General features: G+C 39.3%; 1 protein-coding gene across 9 annotated transcripts in view; it reads left to right on the top strand.

Moving 5' to 3' along the window:
• PIAS2 (protein inhibitor of activated STAT 2) overlaps nt 1-22,852 on the top strand; it is a 119,174-nt gene that overhangs the window by 53,167 nt on the left and 43,155 nt on the right. For all 9 annotated transcript variants that reach the window (XR_007145897.1, XR_007145898.1, XM_047828215.1 and 6 more), the window contains 3 exons: nt 10,451-10,535; nt 20,777-20,827; nt 20,950-21,040. Coding sequence is in view for 7 of the 9 variants with exons in the window: in XM_047828215.1 (XP_047684171.1) it covers nt 10,451-10,535; nt 20,777-20,827; nt 20,950-21,040 (227 nt within the window). In the remaining 2 variants the exon portion in view is untranslated. The remainder of the gene's footprint in view (nt 1-10,450; nt 10,536-20,776; nt 20,828-20,949; nt 21,041-22,852) is intronic.

The following is a 22,852-nucleotide window of genomic DNA, read 5'->3' as shown; positions in this document are numbered from 1 at the left end:
TCTTTCTTTCTCTTTCTTTCTTTCTTTCTTTCTTTCTTTCTTTCTTTCTCTCTCTCTCTCTCTCTCTCTCTCTCTCTCTCTCTTTTTCTTTCTTTCTATTTAATTTTGAGAGAGAGTGAGCAGGGGAGGTGCAGAGAGAGAGGAGGATAGAGGAACCGAAGCAGGTTCTGTGCTGACAGCAGAGAGCCTGATGTGGGGCTCAAACTCACAAACTGGGATTATGAGCTGACCTGAAGTCAGATGCTCAACTGACTGAACCACCCAGGCGCCCCTCCCTCCCTTTTCCTCCCTTTGAATGTTTTTATTTAGCAATACTTAGCCAGACAGAGTAATGCATTTTATTCCTTCATTACATTCATTATGAAGTAAGGGTTCTGTGTTCATGTTTTATTATTTGTGCAAAGTCCTCTGAGTAGAATTATTGTATCAAAGAGTAAGAACATTTTAATTTTAAACTCTTGATAACCTGTTGGTAAATTAGTTCCCAGAAAAGCTGTGCCATTAAAAAAAATTTTTTTTAATGTTTATATATTTTTGAGAGAGAGAGAGAGACAGAGTATGAGCTGGGGAGGGGCAGAGAGAGAGAGGGAGACACAGAATCTGTAACAGGCCCCAGGCTCTGAGCTGTCAGCATAGGGCCTGATCCAGGACTCAAACTCACGAACTGCAAGATCATGACCTGAGCTGAAGTTGGCTGCTTTACCCAGCTGAGCCACCCAGGCGTCCCAAAGTTGTGCCATTTTAAACTACACAAACAAAATGAGAGAATGCCTCTCATTGCCTTTCTTCCTGCCTTTATTAGGTATTATTAAAAACAGATCTTGGCAGTTTCAACAGGCAAAAGCTTGTATCTTTAGATTTTTTGTTTTTAAAACATTTTAATTGTTTATTACCCATTTAACTTTCTTTTATGATTTTACGATCATCTTTAACCCTTTTTTTTTAAACTGGTTCATTTAACTGGTTAAAATGTTTCCATAATTCTTTTTATTTCTCCCTCTTGTCATGGTTTTTGGTTTATACCAGTGGACAACACGGCTCATTCCCATGTTTCTTTCTCAGCAGTTGTTGCGAGTTTATTTTTTGTATGTATTTTGAGAAAGATTCAGACTGGTAATATGCCTACTAGGAGGCCCTACCTCATGGGACTCCTCAGGAGTATGGCTAAGGTGAGGGTCTTACCTTGGGAGGTAAGAGGGTCTGTGGGGTTGTAGTTAACAGTGGTAGGTACTTAAGAGACATGGTTGCATGCCTAGAAAGAAGACTGGAGAGAAGGTGAATCGTGTGTCTTCTGTGCCTTATTAGCGTCAGTGGTGCACCAAGGGGTGAACTCTGGAGGGGCTTCGTGAGATCTTTCCTCATTTTCCTGCTTTGTTCAAAAATAGAAAATAGTTTTCTTGCTTTTCTGTATTTCAAGAGTTCTGTTTATCTTTATTTTTATGAACTTCATAAACTGATACTTGCTTTATCTACTTTAAAATTTTTCTTAATGTTTATATATTTTTGAGGTGGGGGGAGAGGGGCAGAGAGAGGGAGACACAGATCTGAAGCAGGTTCCAGGCTCTGAGCTGTCAGCACACAGCTGGACATAGAACTGGAACTCATGAACCGCGAGATCATGACTTGAGCTGAAGTCAGACTCTTAACCGACTGAGCCACCAGGGCACCCTGATACTTGTTTTAAAATGAGGCTTAAACATTTCCGTACCCTACCTTCCCTAAAGAGAAGTTTTCTTACTGTATATCATCTTGTTATGTTAGATTGATAAAGCAGTGATCTGAGAAATGCTCTTAGATTTGGAGGCAGAAAGTTAGAAAATCCACATTAGTATATAGTCTGCTAAATGAAAGTGGCAAAAATTTAATCATTTCCAGTAATGACCTTCAATTGAGAATTTTTCGTGTCATATTGTCTAAAGCAGCGTAATGACATCCAGAAGTTTTCTTAAGTTTCATTAATTTGGTTTTATAATATTGAAAATACATTATAAAAATAGAAATTCTGGGAAAGTCCTTTTGTTTGGAATCCTGCTATGGAGAAACCTATTTACATTTGGGAATTGAGAATTTAAAATCCTTAGGAGTCAAGCGATGTCATATCCATATTTCAAAGGACATACTCTTGACATCTGTAAGCCAGTCTGTGTATTTTTGTTTTTATATACAGTTGATTAGATGATTTTTAGGCCATCAGCATATTGTTAGGTAGGAAATTATTGACTACATGAAAGAGAATAGAAGAACCAGGTAGAAAAAATAGACACAAGAGGTAAAAAAAAAAATGTCCTTCTAAAACCTCTTGATATTGAAGCCAATAACCCTTTAGTATTGAGGGAATTGCTGTTACAGCATGGCACATACATTGATGCTTAAAGAAAGAACACAGGGTCCCTTGGTGGCTCAGCTGGTTAAGTGTCCTACTCTTGATTTTAGCTCAGGTCATGATCTCACAGTTTGTGAGATTAAGCCCTGCATTCGGCTGTGAGCTGACAGCACCGGAGCCTGCTTGGGATTCTCTCTCCCTCTCTCTCCCTGTCTCTCTCAAAATAAATAAACAACCTTAAAAAAAAAAAAAAAAAGAACCCCTAAAACAACCATCATATGTATATTCTATTTAATAAGATACATTGTTACATAGTTTTGCAGTTTGGAATTATTTCCTTTAAGAATGGTTAAAATAAAAATATTTTAGCATTTAAAATGAAAAACTGTGGCATCTAAAAAACATGAGTGTACACAATAGTAAATGACACAGACAGCTTTTCTCCTTCTTTTGTAAGACAGCTTCTTTTAAAGATGCAATCCTTTGGGATTTTTCTATTTAAGAAATTTGTGTTCAATCTGTACAAAAAGAATATATATAAAACATTAAGCTATAAAGGACATCAGTGAAATGAACACTTGTGAAACCACAATTTCATTTAAAAAAAAAAATTTTTTTTTTAAACGTTTATTCACTCCTGAGAGACACAGAGAGACAGAGCATGAATGGGGAAGGGGCAGAGAGAGAGGGAGACACAGGATCTGAAGCAGGCTCCAGGCTCCGAGCTGTCAGCACAGAGCCTGACATGGGGCTCGAACTTGCGAACTGCGAGATCATGACCTGAGCCGAAGTCGGACAGACACTCAACTGACTGAGCCACCCAGGGGCCCCCAACTTCGTTTTTTAAAAAGGAACATTGCCAGTATCTTCAAGCCATCTCCTTGCCTTTTCTGAGTTAAATCACTATTCTGAATTTATGTTCCTCTTCTTTGCTTGTTTTACCATATGTGTATATGCATTTTTAAAAAAAGTAATGTTAATTGACTTTTGAAATTAGGTGATGGTATATATATTCTTTTGTGGCTAGCTCTTTTTGTTCACTCTGCCTGAAAGCATTATATGTTGATACATCTGGCTGTTGGTATTTTGTGAAATACCTTCAATATATTTTGAGCCTTTCATTCCTTAAAATCTCCTCATTTTGCTCCTCAGATTACAGAAGTAATTTATGCTAGTAATTGAAAATTCAATAGAAATATAACGGAAAAGGAAAGCCCCTCATAATGTCATCTGTTACTCAGCTAGAGTTGTATCAATAGTTAACTGTTTTTCTGCATATGTTGTGTCATCTTCTTTTCTCCCTGTTCATTTAAAAAGCTTTTTCTAACTACAGAGCCACTGTGCCACATTTCTAGCGAGAGAGGACTTGTATGCTCTGTGAATACCACCTCCTGGAGCTTTGTATCATGATAATCTTTCTTAATTAACACAGTTTCTTGGAAATATATTATAGATTTGTGGGTTACAGTAGATCTTTTATCTTGTAGATGTGCCATAACTTAACCAGTATTCTGTTGATACACATTTTCAATTTTTTATTATTTATTTGGAAATATTTTGGTATCTAGTATGTGTCAGTCATTATTCTTGTAGTTTTTCAACATTGCACTGTTAACATTTTGCATACGTGGTTCTGAATACTCGTGTGCCTATTTATGAAGTGTAATGTGTCTGTGAAATTGTTGGGTCAAAGAGTTAGGAGTACTTAATATTTTGATATTCAACTTTTGGAGAGAATTTCAGCAGTTGCTTCAGAAGCCTTGTGCCAGTTTATAATCCAGTAGTATATGAATGTGTTGTTTTCTCTACACCGTCATCAGCATTGGTCTTTTAATTTATTATTGGTCTTTTAATCTTTAAAAGTTGAAAAATTAATGAGAATCAGCATCTTTTCATATTCTTAAATTCCCAAGTTATTAGGAAATAGTCATTAAGCTTCTGGGTACAATTAAACAGGTTTAAAGTGGTATGCACATTAATGGAAAGCCATTAAAGTAGAGTCTTACTTCTGAAGAATTTGGATACATTCAGACACTATACACATCATTTTTATTAACTCAGTTAACACATATATAATGAGGATGTCATTTGAATATGGTCATCGTAGTCTAATTGTGGAGAAGTCAGAAGTATGAGATGAGATTAGGAAGTTTGTTACGTAGTTGGGGAGGTAATGTTAACATGAGAGTCAAGTAGCAATGAGGTATGTGCCTGTATGATGAAGCACTGTAAATTGTGTATCTGGAACTCAAATGTCAGCCTAAAGAATGGGGAAGGCAGTCAAGACTTGTTGGAGTAGGAGTGAGACTTTGAAGGATGAATTTGTCTACTTTGAATTGGTGGCGTTCATAGGAGAAGAAACACCAAGAGAGGGGAGAACTGTGAGTAGTCCCAGGAGTAGAAATGAAAGTGGCACAGTTGTGAGACCTCACTGAGGAAACTGCTTTTGAGTAGAGGACGTCTTGAGAGGAGACATTGGAAATGCAGGTTTGCTAGGGAAGAGGTGGCCATTGTTTTGGGGACCCTTCTAGATAAGGGGGTTTAGATTGGGCTCATTTGGAAGTAGGGTGCTGCTGAGCATGTCTGAGCAGAGGAGAGGTGGTGAAGGTGATGCCAAGGGTGACTGGCTCATTTCTGCTGGGAGGCAGCAGAGGGGCAGCGTTGAGACTTTGCACAAACAGGTTTTGAATAGAATGGTAGTAGTGAAAATGGAGAGGAAGCCGTCAGTGAGAACATTTTAGAAAGCAGGACTTCATGACTAATTGGATATAGAGGATGAAGAAGAGGACTGGAAAGGGAATGAATGATTTCTAGTGACTGGAAAATTGGTGACTAGTCTCCTTTTCCAAAATTCTGAATTAGGGTTGCCTGGGTGGCTCAGTAGGTTAAGTGTCCGACTTCGGCTTGGTCATGATCTCACAGTTCATGAGTTTGGTCTCTGTGCTGACAGCTCGGAGCCTGGAGCCTACTTTGGATTCTGTGTCTCCCTCTCTCTCTGCCCCCACCCACCCCCCTCTCTTTCAAAAATAAACAAACATTAAAAAAAATTTCTGAATTAAAGTGACTGTTTTTATAAGAAGCACGAAACCTCAGTACTCTACCCTCCCCTCGTGATCTTTGCAGCTGTTGTCTAGGGAAAAAAGTATTTTCATATTAAATATCACTGATGATTATTAATATAGTGATGGTTTCTGTTTAGATAAAATTCTTTTAAACGACTCAGGTTTCTGAGTAAATGTCATTAAATTAGAACAGTTTGGGTGTGTATATAGGAGGATTATCATTTAAAAAGTATTCACATAAAACAATGAGGAGTGATAGCTATTTGTAAACAGTTGAATATTGAAATATACAATCACTTAGGTGTTTATCGAAAGCATTCAAGGGGCGCCTGGGTGGCGCAGTCGGTTAAGCGTCCGACTTCAGCCAGGTCACGATCTTGCGGTCCGTGAGTTCGAGCCCCGCATCAGGCTCTGGGCTGATGGCTCAGAGCCTGGAACCTGTTTCCGATTCTGTGTCTCCCTCTCTCTCTGCCCCTCCCCCGTTCATGCTCTGTCTCTCTCTGTCCCAAAAATAAATAAACGTTGAAAAAAATAAATAAATAAATAAAATAAAAAAAGAAAGCATTCTATGTGCCTATTATGTCCAGTGTGTTAAGAAATAAGTTATCAAAAATGAATAATTTGTGAATATAGAACAGAACTCTTTATATTTCTTCTATTATAACTTTTTATATTGTTTTTTGTGTGTGTGTGTGTGTGTGTGTGTGTGTGTGTTTATTTGTACATGTTGAAGTTGTTCCTTCTACTTTTGATGCAGAGATACAATGGGAAAAGAAGTAAAGTAAGAGTATGCTTTGATTGGCGGTGATGGTACAGTTAATTGATGGGTGACAGGGAAGCAGATAGCTCAGGATACAGATCTTAGGTAATGCGGTGTAATAAACTGATTTATTCATTGTTACTTTATGAGTTATTTTATTTACAAATAAGCTAGACTGAGCCATGATAATGCACAAAGCTGCCTATAAAACATCTTGGTTTCTCTCTTCTTTCCTGAGTGGGAAAGCCCCTGTTAACCTAGGCACTCACTGCTAGGAAGTATTCTTGACCAAATATAAACCAGCTTATCAAAAGGTGTCCATGTAACTTTCTGCGCTGGGGGAACTTGGGAGGTTTCCTGTTTCACTAAGAATATTTCACATTGTTAGGCATGTTACAATATTTTCTACCTGAATATCTTACCAGGAAAAGTCATAATTATTGAATAGTTGGCAAAATGCATCTGTTGGACTGTATTTCTTTTTTCTCTTGAAATTTTGCTATCTCTTTCAAAACAGACACTTTTGGGGCACCTAGATGGCTCAGTCGGTTGAGCCAAAGTCCAACTTTGGCTCACGTCATGATCTCGTAGTTCGTGGGTTCAAGCCCTGCATCAGGCTCTCTGCTGACAGCTCAGAGCCTGGAACCTGCTTTGGATTCTGTGTCTCCCTCTCTCTTTGCCCTCCCTCACTGTCTGTCTCTGTGTCTGTCTCTTAAAAATAAAATATACATCAAAAAAATAAAAACAGGCTTTTTATTAGTAAAAAGCTTTTAATTAGTAAGACTTTTAATTAGTAAGACTTCTGGAACTGAAAATATTATCACATGTTTTCAGAATGCTTTCACATACATTATTGATTTGATCCACAAAATAGCCATTAAGAGGCAGCTGAGCAAAATGTTATTCCCATTTTAATTGAGGAGTAAAGAAGGACTTGGAAGATCTTATGTGAATTTCCTATATCACTTGGATAGTAACCAGTAGGGCTAGATGAGGATACGGGAATATTCTGGTCCACTAATGCTTCAAAAGGTGGAAGGAACCAATATCCATAAAGGTAGAGTAGTCATAAGTATTACGTCATATCAGCAGGCCTCGTCAGTTAGTAATTATAAATGAAGCTGGACACAGTGATAGAACTTGGAATTTACAAGATTAATGCTAAAATTACTTTATGAAATTGTGGCATAGTTTTACTTATTGCTGTATAAAACATTGGTTCAAAGTACAGTGATGTAAAACAACCATCTTATTATGTTCATGGATTTTATGTGTTAAGAATTGGAAGGACAGTGTGTGGATAGCTTGTCTCTACCCCAAGATGTCTGGGGTCTTAACTGAGAAGACTTTAGGGTTGGGGGTGACTTGATGGCTGGAAGCTGGGATTACATCTTCACTCATGTGTGGGGGCTATGTTACCTGTTGGTTGGACTCAGCTTGGCTCTTGGCTAGAGTACTCGCATAAGGCTTCTTCCTGTGGTCTCTTTTGTGCTCAGGAGCAAGGAAGAAGTGCATGGTGTTTTTATGATCTAGCCTTGAAAATTATATACCATCACTTATGCCACACACTATCGATTAAAGCAGTCACAAAGGGCCATTCAAGTTCAAAGGGAGGGTAATAGAGACCCGACCACTTCACTGGAAGAATGTCAAGGTTATAAGAAGGGTGTGATGGAAGATACTGTTGTAGCCGTCTTTGAAAAACAGAACGTACCTTATGGAGGTTTGTTTAAAAAAGAAAGGGTTTGAATAAAGTCATACCTGATTCATGTCCCGGAGTCATGGTCTTTTTCATTTTTCATTTGCTGCTGTTAACATAAAAGTGTTCATGGGATCGGTGTAGATTTGGTTTTCTGATCCCAAGTTGGAGACACTACTGGGTAGAAAATGTACTGTAAAACCTGCAACTTTCTGCTTGATATCCTGCCATTTTTTTTTCCTGATTTGTATTAAAATGACAGTTCAGCTAATAGATTTACCTTATGGCAAGTTTTGTGTGCTTTTGGCTGCTATTCTGTCATAAAATTGTCTTGTCAGTGTTAATACAAATTGGATTTTATTAGCATATGCACTGTTTTTTTTGTTGTAAGTTCCTGAAGTTCAGTAATGGTACACAATGATGAAACATCTTTTTTTTTCCCCCATAGAAACAGGGTAGTTATTTGGTATTATATTTTAAAGGACAGAAAATTGGGCATCAAATAAATTGGCAAAAACTATGTCAGAAAAAAGGCTCTGCAAAAACATATTAAGATATAAACTGCTAACATTAAACTGCAGATTCTGTAAATTGTACATGTTGGCATATGCTGATTATGGAAGCATTCCACTTTCAATGTAAGTTTCATGGTATATGGGTACTTTTCTGGGTAGGTGGACTCCAGTCACCCAGTCAAGGCCTCAAATACTGGCATTTGCATTGGGTGAATTGACCAAAGGTCTTGCACCTAGTTTTGCAGTTGTAGATATCTGACATTTTTAGTGCACAAAGAGTGGATCTGTCCCTGGGGAGACAGACCTAGGTTAATCAAGTTTATCAGAATGAAATAAGAATCACAGCCGTTGGGCAGAAATAACTTTATCCTTTTTGCCATTGTCACATCTTCTGCGTATGTTAAAAATCCTGCCTTTCAGTGCCATTCTTTTTGCTTTAAAGGGTTATCTTTTTAAGGAATTCATAAAAAACAATGTATTCTTTTACCTTTACCACTTATTTACTGTTTGTATTGGTTTTCATTCGTGAAAATTTGGTTTTGAATTTGGTATCATTTCTTTTTATCCTGGCAGTTTCCTTTACATTTCTTGTAGTACTCGCTTTCAGCAAATTCTCTTGGCCTTTGTTTATCTTCAAGTCATTATTTCACCCTGTTTTTGAAGGGTATTGAATTTTCAGTGACAGTTTTTCCTTTCACCACTTTAAAGATGACTTCTGGCTTGTGTTGCTTCTGTCAGCCTTTATTTGTATTGTTTTCCCCTTGTATGTAATGTTTCTTTTTTTTCCTGACTGGTCTCAAGATTTTGTAGTCATCATTGGTTTTCAGTAGTTTGATTTTGATGTGACTAGGTAGCTTTCTTTGTATTTATTTTGCTTGAGGTTTGATCCTGTAAGGGCTTCCCCCCAATCAAGTAATATTTTTTCATTATTTCTGCAACTTTTTTTTTTATTAACTGTTTGAAAATGCAGAGTGTGCACCTCTAATGTCAAAGTAAATGTTACTGAATTTGACAGTTAAGAGCTCATTGATGCCTTTAACTGTGGATAGAGAGTGGGAAATGGAATTTGCACAAGAAAGAGTTGAGAAGTGAATAGGAATTGAAGAGATGGACAGACATACTATTGTAGCTGCCTTTGTGTTTTTTGCCCCATACTTAGAGTTTTGTTTGACTTTTAGGCTTTCATCGTAAATAGCGTTCCTTTCTCTCCCCTCCTTTTTTAAATGTTCTGGGAAAATATGAGCCACTTTATGACATGATTTCCAGGAGCATAATTGTTACACTAAACTATGCTTAAATAAAAATGTTTTACTCAAGTTAATGTTTTTCTTGATTTGGTGTGTCTTGTGGAAGGAAGTTTTCTGATACTGGGTATTCAACTGGCACCTTGTTTATTCATATTCGTGTATCAGGAAAACTGGCCACTCACACACACTAGAGCCGTTTGACCTTTTCTTGTGTTGTTGCAGTACTTGTTGGGAAGCACCCGGTCTCTATTAGCTTTTGCTTTGTTTTGTTTTAAAGTTCTTTGTGAAGGAAATACATTTCAGTTTTAATAATATAGTTAAGGATGACTTCATTAGGTAATTTTTTAAACTAGATAATCTGTAGGCAAATAATTATTATATATCTTAATTTTTTCAACTTAGAAGCTAAAGTTTAAAATTTTATCTTCTATGAGTATTCTATGTAATGGAATATAAAGGCTCGAAAACAAAACAAAACAAAAGACCAAAAGACACCTAAATCTGGGATAGAGATCTGGGGGGAGTTTGTGACTTCTTCAAGTTTTCATTTGAGTCAGTAGAATGAAATGTAATTTTGAAGAGTTGTGTTGTATTTTGACCTTATTATAATTAGTCTGTTAGAGTAATGACTAAATGCTTAAAATTGAGCCTGCTTTAGAGTGACTTTACTTTCATGATTCCAAGATGATTGCAATTTAGTACTTATTTTGGAGTTATTTTAACCATAAAAATTCCAGAATTTGGCAGACTTTATCAGAAGTGCATGGTTATTGCAGATGGTTACATCCTTGTACTTGTTTCGTTTTGGATATTGGAATGTTATCTTTTTTTTTTTCCTCCCCAGTTCAAAGCAGTATTCAACGATTTCAAGAGAAGTTTTTTATTTTTGCTCTGACACCTCAGCAAGTTAGAGAGATATGCATATCCAGGTAAGAAGAATGTTTGGAATATATGATGTTTCTTCATGAATGTTGTTACATTAGTCCACTAGGGCTGCTATTTACAAAGCACAACAGTGGGTGGCTTACACGATTGAAATTTATTTTCTCAAAATTCAGAAGGCTTGAAGTCCAAGATTAAGGCTTAAGTCAAGAGTTGGTTTCTCCTGAGGCCTCTCTCCTTGGTTTACGAGGATGCCTTCTTGCTGTATGTACCCACTTGACCTTTCTTCTCTGTGTCTGTGCATCTCTGCTCTTATAAGGACACCAGTTGTATTGGATTAGGGCCCCACCCTTATGACCTTATTTAACTGGAATTACCTTTCTAAAGTTCCCATCTTCACAGATAGATTGGGGGTGGGGGGGGTGGTCAGGTCTTCAGTGTGAATTTGGTGGGGGAGGGAGGGGACACAGTTCAGTCCACAACAGTTGAACTATTGTTCCTTAAGCATAGTATGCATTGACTAATGTTAGCCAAATATTTAATAAATACTCTGTATTAGAAAACCGTTTTAACCTTTGACTAAAACCTCATTCTACTTTTTGAATTCCTTTTGGCAATAACTTTTTTAATGAAAATTTTATTCCAAATATAGCAACATAAAAAAGAATTTGTGACAACAGCCCAAAGTAGGATGTCTATAAACCTTATCGTCCAAACTGAGGCACTTTTAAGAATTAAAGTAGACATCATGTTCTTTTCCCAGGAAAATGAGTACACTGGAACTGTTCTGGAGTGCCTGGGTGGCTCAGTCGGTTAAGCATCTGACTCTTAATTTTGGCCCAGGTCATGATCTCACAGCTCATGAGTTTGAGCCCTGTGTTGGGCTCTGTGCTGACAGTGTGGAGCCTGCTTGGTATCCTCTCTCTCTCCCTTTGCTACTTTATCCTACTCCTGCTTGTTTTCTCAAAAAATAAATAAACTTAAAAAAAACCAAAAAACTGGAACTGTTTTGAGCTAGGTGGTTACCTGGGCCATAAAATTAGCAGAAATCAGAAAACAATTATGAAAAATACTTAGCTTGGCCATTTAGAAAAATTGGAGAGCCTTAAACACATTTATGAAGAACAAATAAACTAAGATGTAAGAGGAAAGAAAAGGAAGTATGTAGTGTATACTTTTCCAATTAAAAATATAGTCATCTTAGGTGTCAATAACATGACTCTTTGAACTTGTGTTCTTAAAGATACAGTATTAGAAAGCAGAGGCTCTAGGAGGTTAAATGATTTTCTGGGATTGTAAGGTTAAAAGTAGAACAAAGAATTGAGCAAATTAGAGGTTTTTTGCCTCCTTCCAGCTGTTCATTAGAAAGCTCATCTTCTCTGAGATGTTACTAATTTACAAAAATAAGGTCTGTAGTTAGATTTTGGAAATTCTGTATTTAGCCCAATTACATAAGTTCTTTACAGTTGGACTTTTTGGTCTTTACTATCTTCATGTGCATTATCAATCTCCCAAAATGGTGAATCCAAACTTAGGGGCCTCATGTCTCTTTTAAGCACACTAACTTCTTGAGGATGCTGTTTTTCTGTAGAAAAGTCTGGGAGAAAGTTTTAGATTCTTTCATTAGTCATGTCACCCTTATCAATATATATATAGGGAGAGAGTGCCGTTGTCAGAATCTCAAAATGATTGTTATGTTCTGACCCTGTAAAGTTTGAGCTCTCAAAGAGTATTGCGTTAGATAGACTGCCTCTTCCACGAAGGGGGAAAGTGTTAATAACTAAGTAAAAAAAAGACAATGTAAGGATTAGTCCAAATGATCCAACATCCAAATAATAGTTTCAGAAAACATGGAGAAAATCATCAAAGAAATAAAATGGTTCCTTCTCACCAAGGGCAAGACATTGCAGTGAGTTTTTGTACATTAGAAGTGTTTAAATCTTGGGGATTTAAACCAACTAACAAATAAATAGACTAAATTAAAACTTTAAAAATTATGTTTATATTATTAAAATTATATTTTTAAGTGTTTTTTAAAATTTATTTTGAGAGAGAGCGTGCATGAGTGGGGGAGGGGCAGAGAGTGAGGGAGAGAGAGAATTCCAAGCAGGCTCCACACTGTCAGCACAGAGCCTGCTGCAGAGCTTGAACTCCCAAACTGTGAGATCATGACCTGAGCTGAAATCAAGAGTCAGCCACTTAACCTACTGAGCCACCTAGGTGCCCCTAAAATTATATTTTATACCTAAAACCATATCATTAAGTTTTGTTTGTTATTCATTGATGATCCTTTGCTTGATATCAATGTTTACTGTTTATTAGGTACAAAGCATATATTATAAAACATGACCTTTTTCTACAAGTTGGCTTGCAGTCTTGTTAGTGAACCACCTCATATATATAAAATGATCTTGGCATTAGAAGGTGTCATGAAAAGATCCAATTTCAGTAATTACAAATAACTACTGATATATAGGAGGGATGAGGTTACTATTAACCTTGGTGGTCTTGGAAAGCTTCAACCGAGTGTTGGGTGGGTCTTCGAAGGAAGGAAATTCTTTAGAGTAAGTAGATTTATTTATTTTTTAATGTTTATTTTTTGTGAGAGAAACAGCGAGAATGCTTGCAAGAGCACGGGGGAGGGGCAAAGAGAGGGAGAGGGAGAGCGAGTCCCAAGCAGGCTCCAAGCCCAGCACAGAGCCTAATGTGGCACTTGATCCCTGGACCTTGGGATCATGATCTGAGACGAAATCAACAGTCAGGCACTCAACCAAATAAGCCACCCAGGTGCCCCTTGAGTAAGTAGATTTCTTTTTACGTTTATTTATTTTGAGAGAGAGAATGCCAGCGGGAGAGAGGCAGAGAGAGAGAGAGAGAGAGTCGGCTCTGTGCTGTCAGCGCAGAACCTGATGCGGCGCTTGAACTCACGTACTGTGAGATCATGACTTGAGCCAAAGTCAAGAGTCCAATGCTTAATTGACCAAGCCACCCAGGCGCCCCTAGAGTAAGTAGATTTAAAGATACAGATTTCAAGATACATTTTTAAGTGAACAAAAACAAGGCATCAAAATGTGAATAATATACAACCAATTGCCCTAAAAAGGTGTGTGTGTGTAATTTGCTTAAGTGCCTAAAATATGTCTGGACAAGTATGATCAGCTGCCTCTGGACAGGGGAATTGGATGGCCAGGGCCAAAGCTGGGATAGTCTTTTTCAGTTTATATTCATTCTGTATCTTTTTGAACTTTGAACTATGTGAATTTATTAAGTAGTCAAAAAATGAATGACTAAAATTTAAATAATCTCAATTAAAAACTTTGATAATGTTCTGGAGATGGATACTGGTGGTGGTTGCACAACAATGTGAGTATACTTAATGTCACAGAATTATACACTTAATGGTTAACATGATAAATTTTATCTTATGTATGTTATGTATAAAAATTTTTTAAAAACCTAAGACTATTTATAACCCTCCTTCCAAAGGAAAAAAAAAATAGATCAAACATACACATGTATAGACAACATCCAGTGTTTACTGAGTTGTGTAATTAAATAATACAGTATCTCCTTCCTGATAAATGGAAGTGAAAGTTTGGTACCCATTAAACAGCCTCAGTGATTATCAACATTTTGGCAGTCTGTATGTGGACACCCCCCCACCCCCCCCGTTTTTCCTGAAAGATTTTAAAGCAGATCACAAGTATTATATAATTTCAGCTAGAAATATCTCAAGACACATTTCAAATCAATTCTTAATCTAATCACAGTAAAATTAATAATCCTTTAATATAAAACAATGGCTAGCTCCTATTCAGATTTTCTCGATTGTTTTAGAACTTAAACACAGCCATGTAATTACTTTTGACTTCTTTATCTCCGAAGACTTTTAAAAACTTTATACTTTGAAGTAGTTATGGATTCATAGAAAAGTTATGAGAATATACTCTTTACCCAGCTTTTCTTAATAGTAACATCTTGCATAACCATAAGAACAGTTATCAAAACCAAGAAATTAATGTTGGTATAATACTGTTAACTATAAATTTTATTCAGATTTCACCAGTTTTTCTGCTAATGAACTTCTTTTGCTAGATCCAGTCTAAGATACCAAATTACATTTAATTGTTATGTCATTTTAGTTTCTTTCGGTATTTGACAGTTTCTTGGTTTTTCCCTGTTTTTCATAACTTTTGATACTTTTGAAGTGCACTGGCCAGGTATTTTGTAGAATGTTTTTCAGTTTTGGGTTTGTCTGATGTTTTGTCATGAGACTATGCGTTTTTTGGCAAGAATACCTCAGGTTATATGCCCTTCTTAATGTATCATATCAGGCTACATAATATTGCTACATCTTATTTTTGGTGTGTTAATTAACCTCGATCACTTGGGTAAGGTACCCTTTACTAGATTTTGGCACTAAATCTAAGTTGGAAAAACTAAGTTGCTGGTTTTTCCTTTGTTAGTAATAAATCTTAAGGGAGATACTTTGAGACCAGGCACCTGTTCTGTTTCTCGTCAGATTTTTGTCCACCAATTCAGCATTCTCTGATGGACCTTTCCTTCAGCAGTTACTTTGTCCTAAACGTTCTGTGTTCGATGGTGTCGTTTTCTGTTGTCCTTACTCTTTTTCACATTAGAGTCATTCTTTTGTAAGGAAGAGTTATCCCTTCTCTCCCATTTATTCAGTTATTTACTTGTATCCGTGTAGGCTCTTGAGTATTCTGGATTATAATGCAGCGCTATGGTAATTTATATTGTTCAAACTGCCTTACCTTTGGCCATTGGCTGTTCTTTCCGGTTGGCTCTTGTGCTCTTTGGTATGTCTCCATCTGTTTCTGAGCACTATTACTTTTGGGCACCACAGGATGCTTCAGGTTCATTTTGTCATTTCTCTGCCCAAGTTCTGGAATTGATCACTTCTCCAAGGAACTCTCTTTCCTCTCTTACAATGCTTCTTACTATCCTCTTTGAAAATAGTAGTTCATTGATTCTGTAGCATATTACACATTCTGGCTTTGGATCCAGATGCACTTCTTGTGGTGTCATTTAACTTCTATGCCTGTGGTTCAGAATACTTTGCTGCGTATTAGAATCACATGGGGGGCTTTTAAGGCTCTAAATACCCATGTTTCATTCATGCCAGTTCAATTAGAGAATCTCTGAAGATGGAACCCAGTTTTTCAAGTTCCCCAGGTGTTTCCAGTGTTTCACAAATTTGAGAATCGCTGTTGTGCATCCAGCTTCCCCCCTTGCCTGTAATGGTAGTAAGGTCTAAATGAGGCTCTAATACATTCAGGTTTGGGTTGGTTCTTTTTATATTATGTTTGGTGAAGACTGATCAGTGAGTTCAGCTCTCTTCTTGGTTTTCACACTACCCCTTCCACTTGCCTCTCTAATCAGGCCGGCTCAGCTCCTCACACTGACTTCTCTTACATGTTCCCGGGAATCAGTCTGTGATTCTCTTCTCACTACTCCTTGATAGTATCCGTGAATGTGCTTTGTTGTTTTTATGTTGGTGGTTGCAAAATCTCTGCTTTGCCCTGGAGTCCTTACTCACTGCCCTGTTTTGATGACTCATAGGCACATCGAACACGGCACATCCAGAATTGAACTTGCCTTCCTCCCAAACCTGCTTATTTGTCTTTTGTTCTTTCATTCATTTAGTCTCACGGCAGATATTTATTTACTATCTATGATGATCCAGGCACCAGGGGTGCAATGTTGAAAAAATAAACTGGCTTCAAGGAGATTTTTGCTTGGTATATTTTCTCCTGTTGCCCATTTCATCAGTGCCATAGGATCTGCCCGGACAGAGCCCTCGTTGTATTATCCCACACTGCCTCCACCACATCTCATCAGTTTGCTGCTCTCCACTGATCCTTCTTTTATGTCTCTTTTGTGATTTAAAATTCGATGCAACTCTCCCCTTGAGGGAGCTAGCATGGTCTTTAGAGTCATACCAGTTGGAATCGGAATTCTGGCTCAGCCACTTAGGTCTGGATGCCCCTAGGTGGGTAAGTTATGAAAGCCTGTTGAATCTTGTACAGTGTGTAAAATTGGAAAGATGATCACCACCTCACTCCGTGGTTGGGGCGATTGAATGCCAGAACTTGCTTTACCTTTTAACCTGCTGAGTAGCAGCAACGTGAAGCCACTGGCACCATTCCAAAACCTGGGTCCAGCCTAGATGGTCCCCTTCCCTTATCCTATCTTCTTGTAGCCAGTCATTGAGTCCTGTCAGTTTTTATGCCTAAATATCACTCAGTGATGTTCCTGTTGAAATAGTTTTCATCTTGGCCTATATAGTTGCAGTGGTCCCCTGACTCTCCCAGCTGACCCTGTGATCTTTCTAAAGCCCACTCAGTTTTCTCTCTCTTCTGCTTAAAAACCCTGGAGTGATACTTTGTGAAGTCCACACTCTGTTGCCTGGCAGTTGTCTCCAGCTTCTTGTGCCGCTCATCTTCTGTATCCTCACATCTCCCTGGCAGCTTATACTCCCGACTGGGCTGTCACAGCTCTGTCCCTTTGCATATCCTCTTCCTCCCTGTCCTAGGGCATATCTTAGGGCCAGTTTAAAGCTTAGCTCTTCTATGATGCCTTTCTGGATTTCCCCCAACACACACTTTGTCTCTCATTGCGCTTTGTACTTAGTTTCTATTGAAGCCTCCTTGCGTTTATTTGAGTACTTGAATTTACAAACTTGATGAAAGCAACATCTTACTCATTTTCATATTCTTAAAGCCTGTCACAGTGCCTGGCATATAGTAATTCCTGCTTCATATCTGATGGATGGGATGGACATGTGAAAGTTCCTAGACCAGTGACTGGTAGAAACTGAATGTCAGAAGATGCTTCCTTATTACTCATCATGTTTGTAAAGATATATAGCCCATTGCATTTCCCAGTTGATGTTAATTTCCCTTCCTGGAATAAAGTATAAATCCTTAAACAAGCTATTTAAAACTCTTTATATCATTCTCCCATTTATCCTTGTAGTTCTGTTTTTTGCCGTTTCTCTTTTTACAAACGTTTCCCACCACTACAAGATTTTGTTACGTATCTCCAGTTGGTCTTCACCCGATCCCCGCTTTTTTTTTTTTTTTTTTTTTTTGCTGAGAATCACTGCAGTGGTGACCACTGTTTCTGATGGAAGTGTGTCTAAATAGAAGTAGGTAGAACCACTGCTGTGCAAACCCGATTTTCTAGTTTATTGAACTAATGGTGATAACTGCCTTGAACTTTAAAAAAAAATTTTTTTTAGGGGCGCCTGGGTGGCTCAGTTGGTTAAGCGTCCAACTTTGGCTTAGGTCACAATCTCATGGTTTGTGAGTTTGAACCCTGCATTGGACTCTGTGCTGACAGCTCAGAGCATGGATTTGTGTCTCCAGGACAAATTGGAGACACAATTTGGATTCTGTGTCTCCCCCCCTCTCTCTGCCCCTCTCCTGCTCACGTTCTCTCTCAAAAATAAATATACATTAAAAATAAATTAAAAAAAATTTTTTAATGTTTATTTTGAGAGAGAGAGTGTGTGCAGAGGAGGGGCAGAGAGAGAGGGGAGAGAGAATCCCAGGCAGGCTCCTGCATCAGTGCAGAGCCTGACATGGTGCATGAACTCACAAACTGTGAGATCATGACAGGAGCCAAAATCAAGAGTGAGCTATTTAACCGACTGAGCCACCCAGGCGCCCCTGCCTTGAACTAAAAAAAATTTTTTTAATGTCTATTTTTTATTTATTTAAAAAAACAATTTTTTTTTTAACGTTTAATTTCTTTTTGGGACAGAGAGAGACAGAGCACGAATGGGGGAGGGGCAGAGAGAGGGGGAGACACAGAATCGGAAACAGGCTCCAGGCTCTGAGCCATCAGCCCAGAGCCTGACACGGGGCTCGAACTCACGGACCGCGAGATCGTGACCTGAGCTGAAGTCGGACGCTTAACCGACTGCGCCACCCAGGCGCCCCTTTAATGTTCATTTTTGAGAGAGTGAGAGAGCTAGCAAGCTGGGGAGGGGCAGAGAGAGAGAGGGAGACACAGAATCCGAAGCAGGCTCCAGGCTCCGAGCTGTCAGCACAGAGCCCAATGTGGGGCTCAAACTCAAAACCGTGAGATCATGACCTGAACTGAAGTCGGACGCTTAACCGACTAAGCCACTCGGGCGCCCCCCAATTTTTTAAATGTTTATTTTAGAGAGAGAGAGAGAGAGAGCAAGCAGGGAAGGGTCAGAGAGAGAAGGAGACACAGAGTCCAGAGTAGGCTCCAGGCTCTAAGCTGTCAGCACAGAGCCTGACATGGGGCTCGAAATCACAGACTGCAAAATCATGGCCTGAGCCGAAGTCAGACGGTTAACTGACTGACCCACCCAGGTGCCCCCCTGCCTTGAACTTTCAAGACAGAGTTAAACTTCCATCTTTTCTGTAGCACTTGTTTTTCAGAATTTACTGTAACCTTTAACACATTTTAGTCGTATGTATCTGTTACCTACTAGCTGTTAACCTACTAGCATGACACCTTTGAGAGCAAATACGGAGTCTTCATTTGTGGTAGAACCAGCACCCAGACTGTGAAATGTTTCTCGATTTTCATGAGTGGAGTGATATGGGTTACTCACAAGAGGTCAGTGTTGTCTAGGATACTGGGAGGTTTTGAATAGACATTTGAGAAGGGTGGAGGCTATTGGCAAGGGAACGTGCAAGCAGAGTTAGTAATGGTAGCAGCTGGCTGCTCACACTTGTTGGGCACTTTTTCTGTCCAGGCACTTTGCATGTGCTATTAACACATTTAATCATCACAACTCCTCCATGAGGGAGGTGCGACAATTTTCCATCTTGAACAGATGGAGAAACAGAGGCACACACAGGTTCAGTAATTTGCCGGACTGTAGAACTCAAGCTGGTCACTGTTGTGCTTTACTGCCTTCGAGGGAACAAAGTGGAGCAGAAGACTGACCCAGTTAAAGCAAGGTGAGGGCTAAATGCCCTCTCAAGAAGGAACTCATTTCTAATATGCTTCTCTCTGACAGGGTCCCAAGATTTACTTCTTACAGTATAACGTGCTTTCGTGTCCTTTGGGGATCATGGGAAAGCACAGATTCTAATTCTGTAGGTCTGTAGTGGGGCCTGGGATTCTGCATTTCCGACAAGCTCCCAAACAGTCACAGTGCTGCTGCGTTGTAGGCTCCAGTTGGGGTGGCGAGGCTTTGGAAGGTTCAGTGCCAGAAATATTTTATTTGGCACTCCTTTAGGTTCTCACCTAGAAATTCTAAGACGTTCTGTGTCCTTAATTGGATATTTGATTATAAAGTTGCTGTGGTACAGAGATGCCAAGGCTCTAGGCATTTGTTCTCTGTTTTGCTTCTATATAAGAATCACCTGCTGTAAAAACTAATGCTCAGTCTAGGGACGCCTGGGTGGCTCAGTCAGTCGAGCGTCCGACTTCGGCTCAGGTCATGATCTCACGATTCATGGGTTTGAGCCCCGTGTTGGGCTCTGTGCAGACAGCTCAGAGCCTGGAGCCTGCTTCGGATTCTGTGTCTCCCTCTCTATCTCTGCCCCTCCCCAGCTTGCACTCTGTTCCTCTCTGTCTCAAAAATAAACAAACATTTGGGGCGCCTGGGTGGCGCAGTCGGTTAAGCGTCCGACTTCAGCCAGGTCACGATCTCGCAGTCCGTGAGTTCGAGCCCCGCGTCAGGCTCTGGGCTGATGGCTCGAGCCTGGAGCCTGTTTCTGATTCTGTGTCTCCCTCTCTCTGCCCCTCCCCTGTTCATGCTCTGTCTCTCTCTGTCCCAAAAATAAATAAAAAATAATAATAATAAATAAACAAACATTTAAAAAAAAAAACAAACTAATGCTCAGTCTGTATTGCAGACAATAGACTATCTGGTGAATGGGTCTATATAGTTAAAAAAAAAAATCACATGATTAAAATGGTCAGCCAGGGTTAAGAACCATTATAAACAAACAGCTAAATTTATTAAACTCTTTTAGAACTGAGGGTGCTCCTTCTCATGTTAACCAAATCTGTTGCCTGTTGGAATAAACACTGTATCATGAGAAGTTCCTGTGAATTGAAAATACCTTAAAATTGTTGTAAGGACATGACCAAATGTTAAGTGAATGATGGTTGTCATCACAACAGTATTTTGATTAAGGCTTGTGCTGTTGGTAGCGTATTGTTCCTCTTCAGAGATAAGAATAAAAATACTAATAATGCTTTCTTTCTGGTTAGAATGTTTTGCGAATTCTTGTTTTACCTTCTTAACCCAGTTTCTTTCTCTTTCCAACAGGGATTTTTTGCCAGGTGGTAGGAGAGATTATACAGTCCAGGTTCAGCTGAGGTGAGTTTGAAGGTTTCTGTTAATTTTATACTTGCTAACTATGTGCATATAGTCCTGAACTTGAAAATACATAAGCATGTTTGGGTATGCTCTTTAATAAGAATTTTTTTTTCTTAATGCAGACTTTGCCTGGCAGAGACAAGTTGCCCTCAAGAAGACAACTATCCCAATAGTCTATGTATAAAAGTAAATGGGAAGCTGTTTCCTTTGCCTGTAAGTTTCTTTTTTATTTACCAGGCTTGTGTGTAAGTTTAGTCTAAATACAAGGCGTAGAATCAGTGACAACTCAGCACCATTGAACAGTCTTACTCTCCAGGTTAAATACTGTTTTCCACTAGAGGGATTCATGACTCCTTGAAGAAATGGCTGATTCCAGGTCTAGGGGAGTTGGAAAAGGTGAGCCTGGAATGTCTTGTGCCAGGAAGCAGGGAAGCTGTGAATGACTCTTAGGATTGTATCAAATGGCATAATAGGACATGACTTGCATATAAAGGGCAGCATGTTGTGGTAGTTGTCTGACTGAGCTGGGCCTACTCCATGGATGAGATGGTGAAAGGCAGAGGCTGCTGAGAGCGACCGAACATGGAGATCAAGGGTTCCAGGCTTGGGCTTTGGGGAATGGATGAAGTGGTATTTGATTGACAATCCATTGTTTAAGCAGTGAAGCTGTATATGGGCGTCAGCACTTAGGGGAGACACACACACACACACACACACACACACACACACACACACACACACAGAGTGGGAACAGCCTGTTTCTGGCCTGATAGATAACTCTAGACTCTTTAAATCCTGTTAGTCAGATCTAAAAATAACACTTAATTGTTGAACTTGATTGTGTATCTGTCTTCTCTAAGGCTTTGAATAAGCCACTGAATCAGTGCAGCTGTTCAGTAAAGCCATAATCAGAAAAGTAGGAGAGCATGGCCTGCTTGTCAGGCACTACCAAGTGGAGGTGTATTTAACTGAGGATGTGCTGTGAGAACACTGATTCCACCAGTATGCTAAGTTGCCATTCCAGCACAGCGGAAACCATCGTGACTACAGAGAAGGAGTTAGGGGAGCTGTTTAGCATCCCTGCTGAGCACTCAGACTTGGCTCTGGAGTAGATAATAGAAGCAGCACTCATGAATAGCTAAGCAGGCCGGACAGCATGGTCCAGGACTCTGGGCTCTACCAGAGCCAGATGATGGTATTTGTGCCCCCAAAGTGAAGCTAGCCCATGACCAAAGCCAGTCCTTGTAGTCAAAGATCTGACTTGGTCATCAGGAGTCCCATTTGTCTCCTCACAGCTTGTGGGTTTAGAGACCTGAGAGGTACCTAAGAGTTTGAGCAACACTGCACTGTTGCTGCCTGACTCCTTCTGAAAGATGTCCGTGGGTCTGAGAGCATGGAGATCGTCCTTTGGGGATGAGAGGGGAAATTACAGAGGCTGAGGAGGTGTGGTCAGGAGGAATGCTTACATGGCCTCTGGCATGTTCAAAACCCAGGTGAGACATTTTGCTTCTCGGGTTGTTGGCAGTCAGCCACAGTGGATTCTCAGGAGCTGTCTTTTATCTGGATCGATCATACAAAGATCTGAACTAAGGAAAGAAGCAGTTTTACTTGGAGCTGAAGGATGCCGGTGGGTGGCCAGATGTGTGGCAGAGAAATTCTGAGAAAATCACAGATTGTGGAACCCCTTGTGCACACTTTCCATGGCTGTTCATATCCAGTTTTCTTTGTTTGGGGTGTGTTAAAATCTCTTTGACCCTTGTCTTTCATTGCTATTTTAACTCTGTCACCACCCCTGAAGAAAGAGCTAACTGTGAAGATCTTTTTGGTGTCTATGAGACCTATCTTGAAGACCTGTCCAGTATATGACTATGCCAGTGATGTGGGCTATCTGAAATGTGTGAGGTTCTGTGGAAACTCTGGCTTTGCTGCAGAAAATATGGTGGGTACACACACCAGTTCCACAAAATACTCCAAATACAGCAGTGTTATGCTTTGGAATGATGTTCTCATCCATGAGATCTGCAG

Source organism: Prionailurus viverrinus, chromosome D3 (genome assembly GCF_022837055.1).
Source record: "Prionailurus viverrinus isolate Anna chromosome D3, UM_Priviv_1.0, whole genome shotgun sequence".
Lineage (NCBI taxonomy): Eukaryota > Metazoa > Chordata > Mammalia > Carnivora > Felidae > Prionailurus > Prionailurus viverrinus.
Note: the sequence above shows the minus strand (reverse complement) of the source record. Positions and strands in the feature narration are given on the sequence as shown.